General features: G+C 41.0%; 1 protein-coding gene across 2 annotated transcripts in view; it reads right to left on the bottom strand.

The window, feature by feature from the left end:
• CENPP (centromere protein P) overlaps nucleotides 1–20,222 on the bottom strand; it is a 392,723-nt gene that overhangs the window by 333,979 nt on the left and 38,522 nt on the right. For both annotated transcript variants that reach the window (XM_075833729.1, XM_075833730.1), the window contains exons 2-4: nucleotides 18,421–18,567; nucleotides 14,800–14,951; nucleotides 13,747–13,832 (exon numbers count right to left, since the gene is read on the bottom strand). In XM_075833729.1, the coding sequence (XP_075689844.1) occupies nucleotides 13,747–13,832; nucleotides 14,800–14,951; nucleotides 18,421–18,557 (375 nt within the window). In that variant the 5' untranslated portion in view covers nucleotides 18,558–18,567. The remainder of the gene's footprint in view (nucleotides 1–13,746; nucleotides 13,833–14,799; nucleotides 14,952–18,420; nucleotides 18,568–20,222) is intronic.

The following is a 20,222-nucleotide window of genomic DNA, read 5'->3' as shown; positions in this document are numbered from 1 at the left end:
TGGGACAAGTGAAAAAAGTAAAAAAAAGTAATAAAAATGTTTTAAAAAAAAGTGTAAAAATAAAAGTTATAAGTTATATAAACAAACACTGCATTTTTTTCCTATAATAAGGCTTTCATTATAGGAAAAAAAATGAACACGTTACAAAAAGTACACAACTGGTATCACTGCGTTTGTAACGACCCCAACTATAAAACTATAATGTTATTTTTCCCGCACGATGAACACCCCAAAAAAAATCTATAAAAAACTACACCAGAATCGCTATTTTTTGGTCACCACCCCTATAATTTATTTTATAAAAAAGTGATTTTATTGTGCAAACACTGCAAAACATAAAAAAAAAACCTATATACATATGGTATCGCCGTAATCGTACCGACCCGCAGAATAAAATATAATGGTCATTTATAGTGCACGGTGAACGCCGCAAAAAATAAACTAAAAAACATTGTCAGAATTGCTTGTTTTTGGTCACCCGGCTTGCAAAAAAATGTAATAAAAAGTGATCAAAAAAATCGCATGTACCCCAAAATGGTACCAACGAAAAGTACAGATTGTCCGGCAACAAATAAGCCCTCACGCAGCTCCGGTGGTGAAAAAATAAAGACGTTCTGGCTCCCAGGAATATGGCGATGCAAAATGTGCAGTGTTTTCTAAAAGCGAGTAACATCCGACACCATTTATCAGTGCGACACTGACCACACATCTATGAATTATTATTTATTCACCGCATTATTATACCCTCTTATTATGCCCTGATGTACCCCGCACAGATTACATATGCCCCCACATTATAAACTGAAATACCAGCGAAACCCAAAACAGAAAACCTACCAAGCAAAATCTGCGCTCCAAAAGCAAAATGGCGTCCCTCCCTTCTGAGCCCTGCAGCGTGCCCAAACAGCAGTTTGTGCCCACATATATGGCATCGCCATACCCGGGAGAACCCGCTTAACGTTTTATGAGGTATTTGTCTTCAGGGGCACAAACTGGGCACGACATATTATGCACTAAAATGGCATATCAGTGGAAAATTGCAATATTCACACCACCCGCTGTGCATTAACCCCTTTGAGCACTATGACTTAATAGCACGTCATGGTGCGGGGGTGATGTATGGAGCGGGCTCACGTGCTGAGCCCACTCCATACGCTGCGGGTGTCAGCTGTGTATTACAGCTGACACCCGGGACTAACGGACAGGAACAGTGATCGCGCTGTTACAGGAGTCTGTAAAAATAACAATATACTGCAATACATTAGTATTGCAGTATATTGTACCAGCGATCCAATGATCGCTCGTACAAGTCCCCTAAGAGGACTAATAAAATGTGTAGAAGAATTAAAGTTATTAGTAGTGAGAAAGAAAAAAGTTTAAAGTTAAAAAAAAAAAAACCTTTTCCCATTTTTCTTCAAAAGTAATGTAAAAAAATAAACAGAATTGATATCGCTACGTCCGTAAAAGGCCGAACTATTACAATTATTTATATTACCATTATTTAACTCGCACGGTGAACACCGTAAAAAACTTAAATAATTTAAACCGCCAAAATCGCTGTAGTTTTGGTTTCTACTGCACGGCGAAAGCTGTAAAAATGAAAACCCCAAAAAATGGAATCAGATTTTTTTCCTATATTTTCCTATTTTTTTTCCGTTTCCCAGTACTTTTTATGGCACTTTAAATGGTGTAAATAGAAACTACAATTCCTCCCGCAAGAAATAAGCCCGCACATCACTCTACTGACGGAAAAAGAAAAAAGTTATGGCTCTTGGAAGGCGGGTAGTGAAAAACGAAAATAAGAAAGCAAAAAATGGATCAGTCCTGAAAGGGTTAATTCATTTCTAATGAAAAAAATGTATGACCACATGTGGGGTATTTCCGTACTCGGGAGAAATAGCTTTACAAAAATTGGTGGTTTATTTCTCCTTTATCCCTTGTGAAAATTAGAAAATTCAAAAAAAATTGTGATATTAATTTTCTCCACCTAATTCTAATAAATTCTGCAAAAGACCCGTGGAGTCTAAATGCTCACTATACCCCTAGAAAAATTCCTTGAGGGGTGTTTCCAAAATGGGGTAACTTGGGGGGCTTCCACTGTTTTGGTCCCTCCAGGGCGTTGCAAAGGCGGCACCGAAAAACAATCCAGCAAAATCCGTGCTCCAAAATCCAAATGGCGCTACTTCCCTTCTGAGCGCTGCCATGGGTCCAATCAGCAGTTTATTACCACATATGGGGTATTGCCGTAATCAGGAGAAAATGCTTTACAAATGTTGTGGTTCTTTTTTCCTTTATTCCTTGTAAAAATTTAAAATTTCTATGATTTTTCAGAAAAAAAGTTGATTTTCATTTTCACTGCCTAATTCCACTAAATTCTGCAAAAAACCTGTGTGGTCAAAATGCTAACTATACCCCTAGATACATTCCTTGAGAGGTGTAGTTTCCAAAATGGGGTCACTTTTGGGGGGTTTCCCCTGTTTTGGTCTCTCCAGGGCGTTGCAAACGCGACATGGCACCGAAAACCAATCCAGCAAAATCCCTGCTCCAAAATCCAAATGGCGCTCCTTCCCTTCTGAGCCTTGCTGTGGGTCCAATCAGCAGTTTATTACTACATATGGGATATTGCCGTAATCAGGAGACATTGGTTTACAAATGTTGGGGTGATTTTCTTCATTATTCCTCGTAAATATTACAAATTTCTATGTTTTTTCAGAAAAAAAGTAGATTTTCATTTTTACAGACTAATTCCAATATATTTAGCGAAAAACCTGTGTGGTCAAAATGCTAACTATACCCCTAGATAAATTCCTTGAGTGGTGTAGTTTCCAAAATGGGGTAACTTTCGGGGGGTTTCCACTGTTTTGGCACCACAAGACCTCTTCAAACCTGACAAGGTGCCTAAAATATATTCTAAAAAAAAAGGAGGCCCAAAATCCACTGGGTGCTCCTTTGCTTCTGAGGCCAGTGCTTCAGTCCATTATCACACTAGGGCCACATGTGGGATATTTCTAAAAACTGCAGAATCTGGGCAATAAATATTGAGTTGCATTTCTCTGGTAAAACCTTCTGTGTTACAAAAAAAAATGTATTAGAAATGAATTTCGGCAAAAAAAAAAAAAATACTTTGCTTTAATTCCTGTGAAACGCCTAAAGGGTTGAAACACTTTGTGAATGCTGATTCGAATACCTTGAGGGGTGCAGATTTCAAAATGGGGTGACTTCTGGGGATTTTCTAATATATAAGGCCCTCAAAACCACCTCAGAACTGAACTGGTCCCTGAAAAAATAGCCTTTTGAAATTTTCTTTAAAATATGAGAAATTGCTGATAAAGTTCTAAGCCTTGTAACGTCCTAGAAATTTAAAAGGATGTTCAAAAAACGATGCAAACATAAAGTAGACATATGGGAAATGTTAACTAGTAACTATTTTGTGTGGTATTACTATCTGTTTTACAAGCAGATACGTTTAAATTTAGAAAAATGCAAATTTTTGCAAATTTTTTCTAAATTGTGGTGTTTTTCAGAAATAAATACCAAAATTATCGACAAAATTTTTTCACTAACATAAAGTACAACATGTCACGAGAAAACAATCTCAGAATCGCTTGGATAGGTAAAAGCATTCCAACGTTATTACCACATAAAGTAACACATGTCAGATTTGAAAAAATTGTCTGGGCCCTGAAGGCCAAAACAGGTTGGGTCCTGAAGGGGTTAAACGAAACTCCAATAAAACAGCTTTCAAATTATATTTGGCCTATCTAAGTGTCTAGCTTACTTCCTCGTACCCCTCTGTCTAACTTCCCTCCTCTCTTTGCTCAGCTACGTAGGCATAAGGCCTGGTGGAACCCTCTCCCCATCTTTTTCAGATGCATTGCATCGGTCAAAATAACACTGTTGCCTAAAATGCAGTACTTTTTTGAAACATTGCCGGTGGCTGTAGCCATTAAGAAACTGAGGGCAATACAGTCCTTCATTCTCAGGTTCATATGGCACTCCGGCAGACACTGGATCCCCAAGTCCGTCCTCTTAACTAGTAAATTTGCTGGGGGCCCTATCTGTACCTGATATTGCAAAGTATTATTGGGCGACGCATCTTGGCCACATTACTCTAAGGGACACCCAAGAGGGATACACTAAGTGGACTGAAATTGAAAAACTGTGGATGGCACAGCTTCACTCCAATTCTTTGCTATGGGGGACCCTCTTGCCTTGCCCTCCTCTATCCTCCTGGGACCCATGCGATTTCAGAGAGAAGTCTGGGAGGTATGTAAGAAACTATCCCCATTGGCATCTGACTGCCCCCTCTTGACTTCAATTTTATATACCCCTTCTATTCCAGGGGGATCTACCTCGCATCTACCGCCTCTGAACAGGGGCAGATATTTTCGACCTGGTTGAGATGGTTAAACTCCTCACACTTGACCTACATACATTTTGTTACTTTCAACAGCATCATTATAACCCATCTTATTAATTTTTTCACCATTTGAAAATTAGACATACGTTACATACCTTCGCAACCACTCGGGTTACTACGCCTACAAGTTTTGAAAAATTATGCTGTCACAACCAGGGGTCTCATATCTGCCATCTATGCTATATTGAACCCCCTACATTACTTGCTAAATGTCCCTCCTCAGTCAAGAGAGAAACATCTTGCCCGTCTGTTTCAGCACTTCCTTACGGCGGCTAAAATCCGGATTGTGTAGAAATGGAAAAATACCCCAGCCCCCTCAGACACTGATTTGCAGATAGAATCAGAGAAATTCATACTATGGAATTTGTGACTGCTTCGTCAGACAATTCCTTGGACCGTTTTGTATTTATTTGGGACCCATGGGATGCCTACTGGATTAATCAGCCCTCTGGATAAACCTTAGAGTATTCATGTGTAGGCACCTTGCCTCGAGTATCCCTCTCTTTCCTATGGTTCTCTCCCGCCTGTTTTGTCCTGTCTAGTCTTACCTCCTGTATGGGACTTAGATCAATACTAATTGCCTCCCATTTATATATTTATATTGTTCTTGTACTTTTTTGTGCAATTTGAACGAATGTTCTATTGCTCTGTATACATTCTGGAAAATCTTTAATAAAAATAAAGTTGAAAACCAAGAAGTGTTCATCTCTTAAATTTAAAGGGGCCCTTTGGAAAATGCCGTTATGGCTGCTACATCGGTAGCACCGCTACTATGGGGCCCGCGCCGCCAAGCCTCCAACAAGTATGGGCCGGGCGACACAGGCCCTCTCATGCCTGTAGGCGTCACTAGCAACAGAGGGGGCCCCGGTGCTAGCGCTAGCAAAATACACGCATTAGCGCTGAATGGCCGGGCATGTTTCGTGCCTGACCATCCAGCACCTTACAATGACGCTGATTGGCTAGCGGCGCGATGACATCTTCGCGCCGCTTCCATGCTTGAAAGGCGCTGATTGACGGGGCAAGTCATTCTGCCCCGCCAATCAGCGTCATTGGACGACGCTCGTTCAGCTCCAGCAAACCCGCTCAGAAGAGAGCATGTCTGCATCGCCAGCGAATAGCGTGGGAACGGGATCATGTGAGTATGTAAAGTTTTTTTCTCATAAAATTGTGAGTGATATTATCTATAGTGGGGGATATATCTACAGGGGCGTCGTCTATATGTGGGCCACAATATACAGGGGGGCCTATATGTGGGGATGTGGGGCACTAGCTACAGGGGCGGTCTGTATGTGGGGCACAATCTACACGGGGGGGGGGGGTCTATATGTGGGGATGTGGGCCACTATATACAAGGGCGTCTACAGTGAAGGAAATAAGTATTTGATCCCTTGCTGATTTTGTAAGTTTGCCCACTGTCAAAGACATGAACAGTCTAGAATTTTTAGGCTAGGTTAATTTTACCAGTGAGAGATAGATTATATTTTTAAAATAAAACTGAAAATCACATAGTCAAAATTATATATATTTATTTGCATTGTGCACAGAGAAATAAGTATTTGATCCCTTTGGCAAACAAGACTTAATACTTGGTGGCAAAACCCTTGTTGGCAAGCACAGCAGTCAGACGTTTTTTGTAGTTGATGATGAGGTTTGCACACATGTTAGATGGAATTTTGGCCCACTCCTCTTTGCAGATCATCTGTAAATCATTAAGATTTCGAGGCTGTCGCTTGGCAACTCGGATCTTCAGCTCCCTCCATAAGTTTTCGATGGGATTAAGGTCTGGAGACTGGCTAGGCCACTCTATGACCTTAATGTGCTTCTTTTTGAGCCACTCCTTTGTTGCCTTGGCTGTATGTTTCGGGTCATTGTCGTGCTGGAAGACCCAGCCACGAGCCATTTTTAATGTCCTGGTGGAGGGAAGGAGGTTGTCACTCAGGATTTGACGGTACATGGCTCCATCCATTCTCCCATTGATGTGGTGAAGTAGTCCTGTGCCCTTAGCAGAGAAACACCCCCAAAACATAATGTTTCAACCTCCATGCTTGACAGAGGGGACGGTGTTCTTTGGGTCATAGGCAGCATTTCTCTTCCTCCAAACACGGCGAGTTGAGTTAATGCAAAAGAGCTCCATTTTAGTCTCATCTGACCACAGCACCTTCTCCCAATCACTCTCAGAATCATCCAGATGTTCATTTACAAACTTCAGACGGGCCTGTACATGTGCCTTCTTGAGCAGGGGGACCTTGCGGGCACTGCAGGATTTTAATCCATTACGGCGTAATGTGTTACCAATGGTTTTCTTAGTGACTGTGGTCCCCGCTGCCTTGAGATCATTAACAAGTTCCCCCCGTGTAGTTTTCGGCTGAGCTCCCACCTTCCTCAGGATCAAGGATACCCCACGAGGTGAGATTTTGCATGGAGCCCCAGATCGATGTCGATTGACAGTCATTTTGTATGTCTTCCATTTTCTTACTATTGCCCCAACAATTGTCTCCTTCTCACCCAGCGTCTTACTTATGGTTTTGTAGCTCATTCCAGCCTTGTGCAGGTCTATGATCTTGTCCCTGACATCCTTAGAAAGCTCTTTGGTCTTGCCCATGTTGTAGAGGTTAGAGTCAGACTGATTAATTGAGTCTGTGGACAGGAGTCTTTTATACAGGTGACCATTTAAGACAGCTGTCTTTAATGCAGGCACCAAGTTGATTTGGAGCGTGTAACTGGTCTGGAGGAGGCTGAACTCTTAATGGTTGGTAGGGGATCAAATACTTATTTCTCTGTGCACAATGCAAATAAATATATATAATTTTGACAATGTAATTTTCTGTTTTTTTTTTTATATAATCTATCTCTCACTGGTAAAATTAACCTAGCCTAAAAATTCTAGACTGTTCATGTCTTTGACAGTGGGCAAACTTACAAAATCAGCAAGGGATCAAATACTTATTTCCTTCACTGTATATGTGTGCCACTATCATCGGGAGGGGGGGGGGTCTATATATGTGGGCCACTATCTACAGGGGGGTCTATATGTGGGGCACTATATGAGAGACACTATACAGGGGTGGGCTGTATCTAGAGCACTATCTAAAGGGGAGCTATTTTTTAAGGTACTTTCTATAAGGGCGGGCTACCTGTGGGGCACTAGTAACAGGGTGGCTATATGTAGGGCACTGTCTACAAGGGTGGGCTATATGTGGGACACTATATACAGGGGGAGCTATATGTGAGACACTATCTACAGAGGTGGGCTATACGTGGAGCACTATCTATAGGGGAAGCTATATGTAGGGCAGCACGGTGGCTCAGTGGTTAGCACTATTGCCTTGCAGCTGTGGAGTCCATATGTGGGCACTATCTACAGAGGGTTGTATGTGGGATACTATCTGCAGGGGCTTCCTTGTAGGTCACTATCTACAGAGGCTCTATGGGGGTCACTATCTACAGGGGGCACGGTGTGTGTGTGTGACAGTGTATGGTACTATTATAATCAGGGACACGGTGTATGGCGCTATTATAGTTAGAGGTGCAGTGTATGGTGCTTTATTATATTTAGAGGTGTTGAGAATTTTAACTTTGTTTATAGGTGCAGAAATGTTTTAAAAGTGAGAAGCTGAAGAAATCTGAGCGGAAAACTGCAGAAATGGGTCATGGCCGGTAGAAATCCATCATAGATGTCTGGACCGGAGGGAGAAGAAAAGAACTAGAATCTGAGACGTCACCGGTGAGTCACTTAATGTAAATGTTTATTCTGCCTCTAATCAGTATTGTAGTCACTGTGTGATCTGCAGCGAGATGATGGTGGTATGTTTTTTTTTTTTTTGCGAAACAGCATCTCCCAGCATATCCTCACCATTGTTCGGGCCATGCTGGGAGCTGTATTTTTACGCCGTACAAACCTATACGGCAGGGGTTGCACTAAATTGAGCTGTATTTGTTCTGGTGTTGTACAAATGTACTGATCTTGGTTCTGATGCTGTATATATGTACTGAGCTTGGTTGTAGTGCTGTATATATGTACGGAGGTTGGTTCTGGTGCTGTATTTATATACTAAGCTTGGTTCTAGTGCTGTATTTATGTACTGAGTTCTGTTCTGGTGCTGTATATATGTACTATGCTTTGTTCTAGCGCTGTATTTATGTACTGTGCTTGGTTGTGGTACTGTATGTATGTCGGAGCTTGGTTCTGGATCTGTAGTTATATAGGATATATTTAGAATAACAAAATTGCAGGGCAGATGGAATTGTTCTCAATTCATTGTATATTTAATGGGAATCGGTCAGGTAGTTTTAACCCCTTGAACCGCCACCATGCGGTAATACATGACCTGACAATATTTCCAAACATTCCCTTGTATGTTTTTTTCAGATGCAGCAAAATCCTTAAAATCCACTTTTAAAACGGTGCACACTATATGCTAATTACTCAGGGGGTCATGGGGTGGTGCCGCTATCCTGTAGAGTCACATAGTCCTGCCTCCAAACCCACCATTTCATGTTTGAGAGACATCTCCCTGGCTGATACAACTTTCTCGGATGCGCCATTGCCTTGGGGCACTATACACAAGGGGGGGGGCTGTGTGGCACTATACACAAAGGGGGGCTGTGTGGCACTATACACAAAGGGGAGCTGTGTGGCACTATACACATGGGGGAACTGTATGGCACTATACACATGGGGAAACTGTATGGCACTATACACATGGGGAAACTGTATGGCACTATACACATGGGGAACTATATGGCACTATTTGCAAGGGGAGGGCTGTGGCTCTATCTACAGGGGGCTGAGTGTGGCGCAATCTACAGGGGTCTGTGTGTGGCACTTTCTACTAAGGGGGGGCTGTGCTGCACTGTATGCAAGGGAGGGGGGCTGTGTGGCACTATATACAGGGGGCGGTGGGGGCGCTATCTATAAATGGGGTGTGACACGGTCTATAGGCGTGGCTATATAGCACTGTCTATAGGGGGGCTGTATGGCACATTCTACAGGGGGCACTATTTATAAGGGGGGGCTGCTTGTGGCACCCGGGGGGGCCCCGGTCAAGAGTTTGCTATGGGGCACAGTCTTTCCCAGTTACGCCCCTGCTCTTCTCTACTTTCTGCTACTTATACATGCTTTTGTATGCGCCATGAAACCTGTAAGGTCAGGGCCTATTTTGGCCTTCAGGTTGCAGCATTTTTTTTACCACATTTCGAGAGCGATAATTTTTCTATTTTTCTTCCATCTTAACCGTACAAAGACTTTTTTTTGCAAAGGAGTGATATTTTTGAATGGGTACATACAACTCATTGATTAACTTTTGACAGATTTTGCCAAAAAATTTTAGTAATATGAAATGTTCTACAATTCTGCATGATTTTATTGGAACATACCAATAGGGATAGATTCCAGTGAGAAATCACGATCTTTAGTGGCTCAACTGGTGGAATTTTAATTTGACTGTCTATACACGAACTTTAAAAACTCAAAAAAGCAACTGCTTTAAACTAGCAAACATAATAAACTGCTGCCATCTGGTGGTGATACTGTAATAATTCACATGATGATGTAACACACAGAGGTCACACTAAATATATTTTTAAACAAAGTAAAAACACTTCTCTTAGCATTTTTAAATTGGTTTTACAAGAATCGACAATTATCACCTATCCACAGGATAGATGATAATTGACTGATCGCTGGGGCCTCCACTGGTAACCCAAACGGGGGTCCCGCACCCCCGTTCCTCCTCCGTGCTCTACCAGAGGGAGGAGGACTTTGAATGGAGCGGCGGTAGCGCTTGCGAGCTGCTGCTCCATTTAGAGTCTATGGTACTGACGGAAACAGCCGAGTACCGTGTGTTTCCATCAACCCCATAGACATTAAATGAAGAGGCAGGCGCATGCTTGATAGCCTCCTCACTGCAGGTGGTGCAGTGAGGCAAAATGGGTGCTCGGGACCACCGTTCTCGCGATTGACGTGGTACCATTGCATAGATGATAATTGTAGATTCTAGTACAACCCCTTTAAACCGTTAGTGACCGCCAATACACCTTTTCACGGCCGCCACTAATTGACTTTATTCTGATGCATACGCCTTTTCACTTCACTGCATCAGAATAAACAGAGCAGGGAGCCGTTAAATCTGCCTGCTCTCAGCTACCAGAGGTAGCTGAGGGCTGGGGGCATCCCTGCTCTAACGGGCAAGATCGATATCAGTATTGATCTCACCCGTTTAACCCCTCAGATGCGGCGCTCAAAAGCAAGTGCCGCATCTGAGTGGTTTTGGAGAGAGGGAGGGGGCTCCCTCTCTCATCGCACCGGCACCCGTCAAGAAGATCACTGGGTGTCGTGTCTTCTATGGCAGCCGGGGGCCTAATAAAGGCCCCCAGGTCTGCCTGTAGTGTATGCCTGCTAGGTCATGCCAGAGGCATGGCCTAGCAGATGCCTGTCCGTTTTAAACAGACAAGCAGTAATACACTGCAATACAGAAGTATTGCAGTTTATTATAAAAGCGATCGGATGATCGCATAGTAAAGTCCCCTAGTGGGACTAGTAAAAAAGTAAAAAAAAATTTAATAAAAAGGTAATTAAAAAAAAAAAAGTTAAAAAAAGAAAAATATGAAAAACCCACTTTTTCCCCATACAAAATGCTTTGTTATTAAAAAAACAAAATAATGTAAAAAAGATACACCTAAAAAACAATGCAAAAATTGTTGTTTTCTATGAATCCTGCCATAAAAAAATGTGATAAAAATGTGATAAAAAGTCGCTCCAAAATGGTTCCAATAAAACCTAAAAGTCGTCTCGCAAACAAAAAGCCCTCATACAACTGCATCGGCGGAAAAATAGAAAAGTTACGGCTCTTCAAATATGGAGACGAAAAATCAAATAAATTTTGAAAAAAAGGGTTTTTACTGTGTAAAAGTAGTAAACCATTAAAAAAAATAAAAAAAATTAAATACAATAAAAAAAAATCAATACAAATTTGGTATGGTAATAATCATAACAACTCGCTGAATAAAGTTATTGTGTAATTTATACCACACGGTAAACTGCGTAGATTTAGGACGCAAAAAAAAGAGTGGCAAAATGTTAGTTTTTTTTCTATTCCCTCCCAAAGAAAATGTAATCAATAAATTATATGTACCCCAATATGGTGCTATTAAAAATTATAACTTGTCCCGCAAAAAACAAGACTTTTTACAGCTATGTCGACGCAAAAATAAAATAAAATAAAATAGTTATAGCTCTTGGGATGCTACGATGGAAAAACGTAAAAAATAGCTTCGTCATTAAGGTTTAAAATAGACTGGTCATTAAGGGGTTAAGGGTATGTTCACACGACAGCATACGTAACGGCTGAAATTACGGGGATGTTTTCAGGAGAAAACATCCCCGTAATTTCAGCCGTAACGGCATGTGCAGGCGCTTGAACGCCGCGTCCATTACGGACGTAATTGGCGCTGCTTTTCATTGGAGTCAATGAATAACGGCTCCAATTACGCCCCAAGAAGTGACAGGTCACTTCTTTGACGTGGGCGTCTATTTACGCGCCGTCATTTTACAGCGTAAATATACGGCGCGTAAATATACTCCTCGTGTGAACAGACAAACGTCAGCCCATTGCTTTCAATGGGCAGATGTTTGTCAACGCTTTCAAGCCGCATTTTTTGGACGTAATTCGGGGCAAAAACGCCCGAATTACGTCCGTAATTAGTGTGTGTGAACATACCCTAAGGAGTATTCAGCCAAGGTGGAGTATATACTATAATAGTAAGTAGGCTAAACATATTTAGTAAGACCTCTATACGTTTGTGAATATGTATGAACCGTCTGCTGTTAACGCTGTGGCAGACCAGGTTGACCGCAGTGTTTGTACTACACTGTGGATTTGTAGGGGTCCGCTTTATGAACCCCAATCAATGCTATATTCTGACACGTCAGATCAGGGCCTGTTCACATCATTGTTGGCTTTCCGTTCCGGGGTTCCGTCTGAGGTTTCCGTCGGGTGTACCCCGCAACGGAAAGTGAAACTGAAACCACAGCTTCCGTTTCCGTCACCATTGATATCAATGGTGATGGAAACATTGCTAATAGTTTTCGTTTGTCACCATTCCGGCAGGTTTCCGTTTTAACGACTAAATCAATAGCAGAGTCGACAGCGCTATTGATTGTTGGAAAAGTGACGAAAGGAAACCATTAGCAATGTTTCCGTCACCATTGATATCAATGGTGACGGAAACAGAAGCTGTGGTTTCAGTTTCACTTTCCGTTGTGCGGTTCACCAGACGGAAACCTCCGAGGGAACCCCGGAACGGAAAGCCAACGGTGATGTGAACAGGCCCTCATATACTTTTGTAACAGAAGAGTGTCTAACAGTATAAGCTAATTTCCAAAAGCTTGTTATACAGCAACTTGCTAGACAGTAGTATTGTCACTCAAAATTACAGACCAGTAACACGTAAACTGGCATTACCTCAAAAATCTGCAAGGCAGGGGTTAGAAGAGCCCAGACATAGTACCGAGCATTTAGGCAGTAATGACTTGAGGGCCTACACTCTGGACATACAATGAAGGCAGAACAGGCAGGAGGCTAAGCACATTATAAAACTGCACATTTCACACCTGGGCCCAGCATACAACATATACATGATACAGGCAGTCGCACGTCTACAAGCAGCCAGGGCAGCTACTTCAGCACGCACACCAAGCTCTAGGAAGTCATTCATGTGTGGGAGGCTATAGAGAAGTCAGCCCGCTGAAGTATTCTCCAGAACATCTTTCTTGTGTGGGTGGCACCCTTCTTCTTCCAGAATTGCGGCTGTGGCTGAACCACCAGGCGGTTCCTAATGACGTCACACAGGCGCACACAGAGAGACTTACTGGCTCAATGTACCAGCTCCTGATTGACGTCATTAAGAGCGGCACGGCAGTCGTGCGCTAGTGGCTCAGTGCGAGAGTTTAGTACATAAGAGGTTCGCCAACACCATCCTCCTACCCAAAGTTAATTCAGAATCATGTGCAAGAATAAGCAGACTAATTTCAAAGCGTTCAAGATCGTTATTGCAACATCTGGTCACGTCTAGTTATTTTGTGACATGTTTTGCAAGGCGATTTAGGGATTAAATCTTAATCATTTCCTTATCTTTTTGCTATGTGTGAATGGAGTTTTAAAAAGCAAATTCAAATGAACTGTACTGTACTTTGCAAAAAATCCACCACTGAACATGGCCTTATAGTCTACTTGATAGAACACAAATAGTTCTGGAAACTAGTACATTCAATTTCTCTCCATAAAAAATAAATAAAAAAACAAACACTATTTGTTTTATCTACATACCTGTAGACTTAATGTTTCAAATGCGACCGCAAATGACAGAAAACGGCACTGACCCATCAGTTTATGGCTAAAGATGACCTTCTCAGCTGCAAAACAATCATAAATGTGATGATGAAACATTCATTTTTGTGCATGTGTTTGTATGACTGTTTAAACACATAGCAATACAAATGCATATATAATTAAAGGGATATTCAAATCTTTCATAGGAGCGGGTCCCAGAAATTACACCCGCACCTATCTGAAGAGCAGGGGTCCCCTGACCAGCGCATCCAGATGGAGAGGTGGGCACACATCGCTCGGCTATGCACTTTTAGGTCTATGGGGGCACGACTGGCGGAACCCCCACTAATCCGGAGAAAAAAGAAGCTGTAAATGGAGCTGTGATGTGCTTAAGCAGAGCTGCAACCACTTCATTTTCAGGATCATTGGGGGTCCTGGCAGTCAGACCCCCCCAAGGATCAGAAAATTATAGAATATCCTAGCGATAAGTCATCAGTTTCTGTGATGGAATAACCCTTTAAAGGAGATCTACAGCCTTACTAAGACTTACTACATTTTGGTCAGTATGGTAGACCTAATAAATATATTTTTTTTGTGGTTTACTATTCCATACTTTATGATCATTTTGCCCTGGTTTTACTGGAAAGAAACTCTCCATGCACTGACACCCTGGGAAACTTGTGATATACTTGTGTTTATACACAGCAACCAATCTGAAGCTGAACTGAAGCCACAGACCACAGCGCTGCCGTAATGGAGCGCAGCTGAAAAGCAGACAAGCAACAAACTGAGGAAAATTAATAGCAGGTAAGCATCACTGATAAATTTCCCATAAAGATTTTAAAATGAAGAAAAACAGGCAACACTAACGTTCGTTGTAATCTCAATATATTGAAGAAAATTCTGACAAGTAAACCAAACATCAGAGCGCCCCTTACTCAAGCAGTCATAGCAGTGGTTCCTACACGATTACCTGTTTCATAAAGAACACACAGCAAAGCTAATAAATTATGAAACCGTAATCTCATGGAAAAATGATTCCCTTCTTACTTCTGGTCTCTTTTTTCTTCAAGCATCTTGTGAGCACAATCCCAGTGAGTGCTTTAATGACTTCCAATTCCTGTTCACAATGCATAAGCTCAGCTTGTATATTTTTCATGTTAGTGCTTTCATCATTGCTGCTTTTTTCATTAAATGACTCTCTAGAAAAAAAAATAGAAAGTATTAGAATAGTAACCTGTCATTTACAGCGTGATCTCGCGAGATTACGCTTGCTCTGCTATAAATCCCACACAAACGCTACCAAAGTGTCGGGACTGTGAATAGACATCCCGTCCTGGCTGGGAGGAATGTCTATTCACTGTCAAGACACTTCAGTAACGTTAATTTGTCAGTATAAGACAGCACAAAGTGAACAACGCAGTGTCACTATGCGCTGAGTAAATGAATAGAAGTGTATGACGCTGATTGTACAACGCCCACTTGGTCTAAAGTAAAAACACGCCCACTTGGGCATTAAGAAACGAATTAGCATAAAGCTAAAATCGCTAATAACGTGGTAGAAATAGATAGTTTTTCTAAATAAAAAAACACTGCTGTCACCTACATTACAGAACCCATCTCCTTATGTAGGAGATAGGGCACTTATAATATGGTGACAGAGCCTCTTTAAAGGGAATGTCCATCCTTGAACATATTAACATAGTAAGGTTGAAAAAAAAGAGACATGTCCTTCTAGTTCAAATTATTTTTCTGCGATGTTGATTCAGAGGAAGGCAAAAAAAACCCTATGAAGCAGGAGCCAGTTTTCCTAATCTAAAGGGAAATATTATTTTCCAAACCCAAATATGGCTAGAAAAAAAATTCTGGATCAACTACTGATCTCCAGTAAGCTAGTAAACAGAACTTGTAATCTTGAAAATAGTTATTCTGCACACAATACTGTAGTTTGAAGAAAATCTTGTTTTTATTATTGGAAATAATGCCAGAGGCTTAGTGCGACGTTTCGGTCGTTGAATGAGCTAGTGGCCTAGTGGCCATCACTGACTACTGATCTGTAAAGCGGTAAACTACGTTCTCATTGTGTCAATCTATGCACCTTTTGATGCATCCTATGATCTTATTTGCCTTGGCAGAATCTGATGACAGTACATTTAAAGGGGTACAGTTCATACAGTTAAAGGGGTAGTCCGGCCTAAAACATTTTATTAGCTATCCACTAGATAGTTTATAAATGTTAGATCGGTGATGGTCCGACTGCAAAGACCCTCAAGGACAGGGATTGCTAGGACAGGGATTCCAGTCTTCACCATGCGCCTGACTCAGCAAGGAGGAGCTTGAAAGAAGGAGTCAAGCAGGTGGGCTGCTAATCCATTCAAAGTCTATGGATCTAGTGGAAAAAGCCAAGCAAGGTGATAGAGGTATTCTGACCTAAAACATTTAAGTGTACTGTTGACTTTTTTGCCTAACAATTTAGTTTTTTTTATCTAAATAGGTAAAAAATTCTGTGCCCATTCATTTCTTAAGATATTTTTATAGTGGTCAGAACTACATTTTTACACTTCTGGAGGGTGCCACAAAGCTGAACAAAGAAAGAAATGTGGTAAAACAGCAAGTAATAGAAGTAATTTTGTTGTGGTAGCTTCTAAGAAAAACTTCTTAGAAGGGACCTACTAAAGCTAGCGATACGCTAGAGATTTTAGATGTGACAAAGCTCAATTTAGACCGACTGTCTGCGCCTTTTTGTGGCATGAAAGAGTGTGACAGGTGCCAAATAAAAGGCAGATATCTCTCAAAGTTAATTTGGCATGTTGGATTTTTTCAGTCAGTCATTGTCGTAAAAAGCCCAGACCAGGTCACAGATCAAGGTAGATTGATAAACAGTTTGTTATTTTACTTTCACCAACCAACTGTAAACAAGTCCGGTTCAGGAAACAACTGTTTGAAATCACTAGTGTACGATCAACTGAACGGTAAATGTTATTCCCCGCGAAAGAAAAGTAAAAAACAATTCTAAAATACTTTGTGCCAATTCCTTTCGGTTTTCAAGATCTTTGCTCTCTTCAATAGGAAAGGTCACTGTTTACTTCAAGTGGATAAACATCGGTCTAGGTCACCATTTGACACAGGTACAAGGCTCGTTAGTTACAGTAGTTATCAGAGCTGTTGTGTAACGAGCCATGCACCTGAGTGATCATCACTTTGCTGGAAGAAAAAAAATAAAGACTTATTGAATGACTGCAAGCAAAGATCTTTAAATTGTAAGAAATTGATACAGAAAGTATATTGGAAAATTGTATAATTTCTCATTATACAAAGAATAACATTCAAACCGGACAATAAGGTGTTATCTGGGTTTCTACATATTTTTCCTAATGGCTGTAAATTACATGAATTACCAAAACAAGCAGTAATCGCTTATAATTGGCCCGTCGATCCAAGGCTGACACTCCCGGTGATTGTTCGCATGCAGGTAGGATGTAACTGCTGCAGCCAAATCAGACTACTCTGTTCTGTCTAATCATATTTCTGCCGTGTATTGCCAGAAATACAACACATGACCTCTGAGCTGTATGATTGGTTGCAACGGTCACATGCTACCTGCATGTAAAGAATCACCTGGAGTGCCGTCGCTGGATCGCTAAGGGAAAGGATAGGCGATTACTGCTTATTTTATTAACTCATGTAATTTGCAGCCATTAGGAAAACAAGCAAAGCAGACAACAACTCTACCATATTGGTAGATTTAAAGAGGCTCTGTCACCAGATTTTCAAACCCATATCTCGTATTGCAGCAGATCGGCGCTGCAATGTAGATTACAGTAACGTTTATTTTTTTCAAAAACGAGCATTTTTGGCCAAGTTATGAGCATTTTTATATTTATGCAAATGAGCCTTTCTTAAGTACAACTGGGCGTGTTTAAAGTTAAAGTACAAGTGGGCGTGTATTGTGTGTACATCTGGGCGTTTTTACTTGTTTTACTAGCTGGGCGTTGTGAATGGAAGTGTATGATGCTGACGAATCAGCATCATCCACTTCTCTTCGTCAACACCCAGCTTCTGGCAGTGCACAGACACACAGCGTGTCCTCGCGAGATCACGCTGTGACGTCACTTCCTGCCCCAGGTCCTGCATCGTGTCGGACGAGCGAGGACACATCGGCACCAGGCGACAGAGGCTACAGTTGATTCTGCAGCAGCATCGGCGTTTGAAGGTAAGTCGATGTAGCCTCTGTCGCCTGGTGCCGATGTGTCCTCGCTCGTCCGACACGATGCAGGACCTGGGGCAGGAAGTGACGTCACAGCGTGATCTCTCGAGAACACGCTGTGTGTCTGTGCACTGCCAGAAGCTGGGTGTTAATGAAGAGAAGTGGATGATGCGGATTCGTCAGCATCATACACTTCTATTCACAACGCCCAGCTAGTAAAACAAGTAATAACGCCCAGATGTACACACACAATACACGCCCAGTTGTACTTAAGAAAGGCTCATTTGCATAAATATAAAAATGCTCATAACTTGGCCAAAAAAGCTCGTTTTTGAAAAAAAAAAACGTTACTGTTATCTACATTGCAGCGCCGATCTGCTGAAATACGAGATAGGGGTTGCAAAATCTGGTGACAGAGCCTCTTTAAGTAAAGCCTGAAATAAAAAAACACCATTATTACTAACAAGGCCTTCTTGATGTTGGCTCTGGACAGGAAGGCAATCTCTTTCCGATTTTCTTTATATTGTTGCTTGAGCTCGAGAATTTCTTGCTTAAGGGAAGAAATAGCATCTTCAAACCTCTCAGTTATGTTTCTCTGCATCTTTTGTAAGCTATTGAAATGAAAAGAAAAAAAATTAACAAAACAAAAATATAATATTAGCTCGTGGGTTGATGACAGGCATACTTCTCTCTACATTTCATACTTAATAACCCCAGTTGTCTAGGACTGTGGTCTATGACTGTTCTTAGTTCTGGGCCACTAAGAAAGTCTAATTGACACTTAACCCCTTCCCACTGTGGCCACTTTTGACCTTCCTGACAGAGCCTTATTTTTCAAATCTGACATGTGCCACTTTATGTGGTACTAACTTTGGTATGCTTTTACCTATCGAGGGTATTCTGAGACTGTTTTCTCGTGACATATTGGACTTTATGATAGTGAAAAAATTTAGTCGATAAATTCAATATATTTATTTGTGAGAAACACCAAAATTTGCAAAACCTAGCATTTTTCTAAATTTAAATGTACCTGCTTGTAAAACAGATAGTAATACCGCACAAAATAGTTACTAGTTAACATTTCCCATATGTCTACTTTATGCTTGCATCGTTTTTTTTCCACGCCCTTTTTTTTTTCTAGGACGTTACAAGGCTTAGAACTTTAGCAGCAATTTCTCACATTTTCAAGAAAACTTCAAAAGGCTATTTTTACAGGGACCAGTTCAATTCTGAAGTGGTTTTGAGGGCCCTATATATTAGAAATCCCCATTAACTAACCCCATGTTAAAAAATGAACCCCTCAAACTATACAAAACAGCATTTAGAAAGTTTCTTAACCCTTTAGGCATTTCACAAGAATTAAAGGAAAGTAGAGGTGAAATTTACAAATTTCATTTTCTTTGCAAAAATAAATTTTTTGTTTCAAAAGGCATTTATTGGTATATATGGTTAGAAATTAGATATACAATCATGTTAAGAATAAAGAGGATAATACGGAAGAAAAAAAAAAATAATCCCCACGCAGGAGGATATAATGAAAAGTGCTTGTATAAAATTGGGAGACACATACAGGGAAAAAGGGACGTGGAGGGACATATGGCAGGTAAATAGAAACCAAACAATTGAGCCAGAACATAAAAATGCACATATTAGTCACAGAAATGTGGAGCGAGCACAGTATCACATTAGAGGATTACACATTATAAGGTAATGGCATACCGGAAGTCGGGTGCATGAGGGGAGGAAAACCATGGATCCCACACCCCACGATAGAGGTGGAGTGAGTCAGTTCTCACAGCCTCCAACTTTTCAAAAATATGCAAAATTTAATTTTTGATAAAAAAATTCTGTAACACAGAAGGTTTTACAAGAGAAATGTAACTCAATATTTATTGACCAGATTCTGCAGTTTTTAGAAATATCCCACATGTGGGCCTAGTGTGGTAATGGACTGAAGCACAGACCTCAGAAGCACCTAGTGGATTTTGGGACCTTCCTTTTATTACATTATATTTGAGGCACCATGTCAGGTTTGAAAAAGTTTTGTGATGCCAAAACAAAGGAAACACCGCAAAAAAGACCCCATTTTGGAAACTACAACCACAAGGAATTCATCTAGGTGCGTAGTGAGCATTTTGAACCCACAGGTGTTTCATAGATGTTATTGGAATATGGATGTGAAAATAAACATTTTTACATTTTTCCACTAAGATGTAGTGTTAGCTAAAAAAAACAAAAAAAAACAATTTCCACAAGGAATAAAAGA

Source organism: Rhinoderma darwinii, chromosome 7 (assembly GCF_050947455.1).
Source record: "Rhinoderma darwinii isolate aRhiDar2 chromosome 7, aRhiDar2.hap1, whole genome shotgun sequence".
In the NCBI taxonomy this organism is placed as follows: Eukaryota; Metazoa; Chordata; class Amphibia; order Anura; family Rhinodermatidae; genus Rhinoderma; species Rhinoderma darwinii.
Note: the sequence above shows the minus strand (reverse complement) of the source record. Positions and strands in the feature narration are given on the sequence as shown.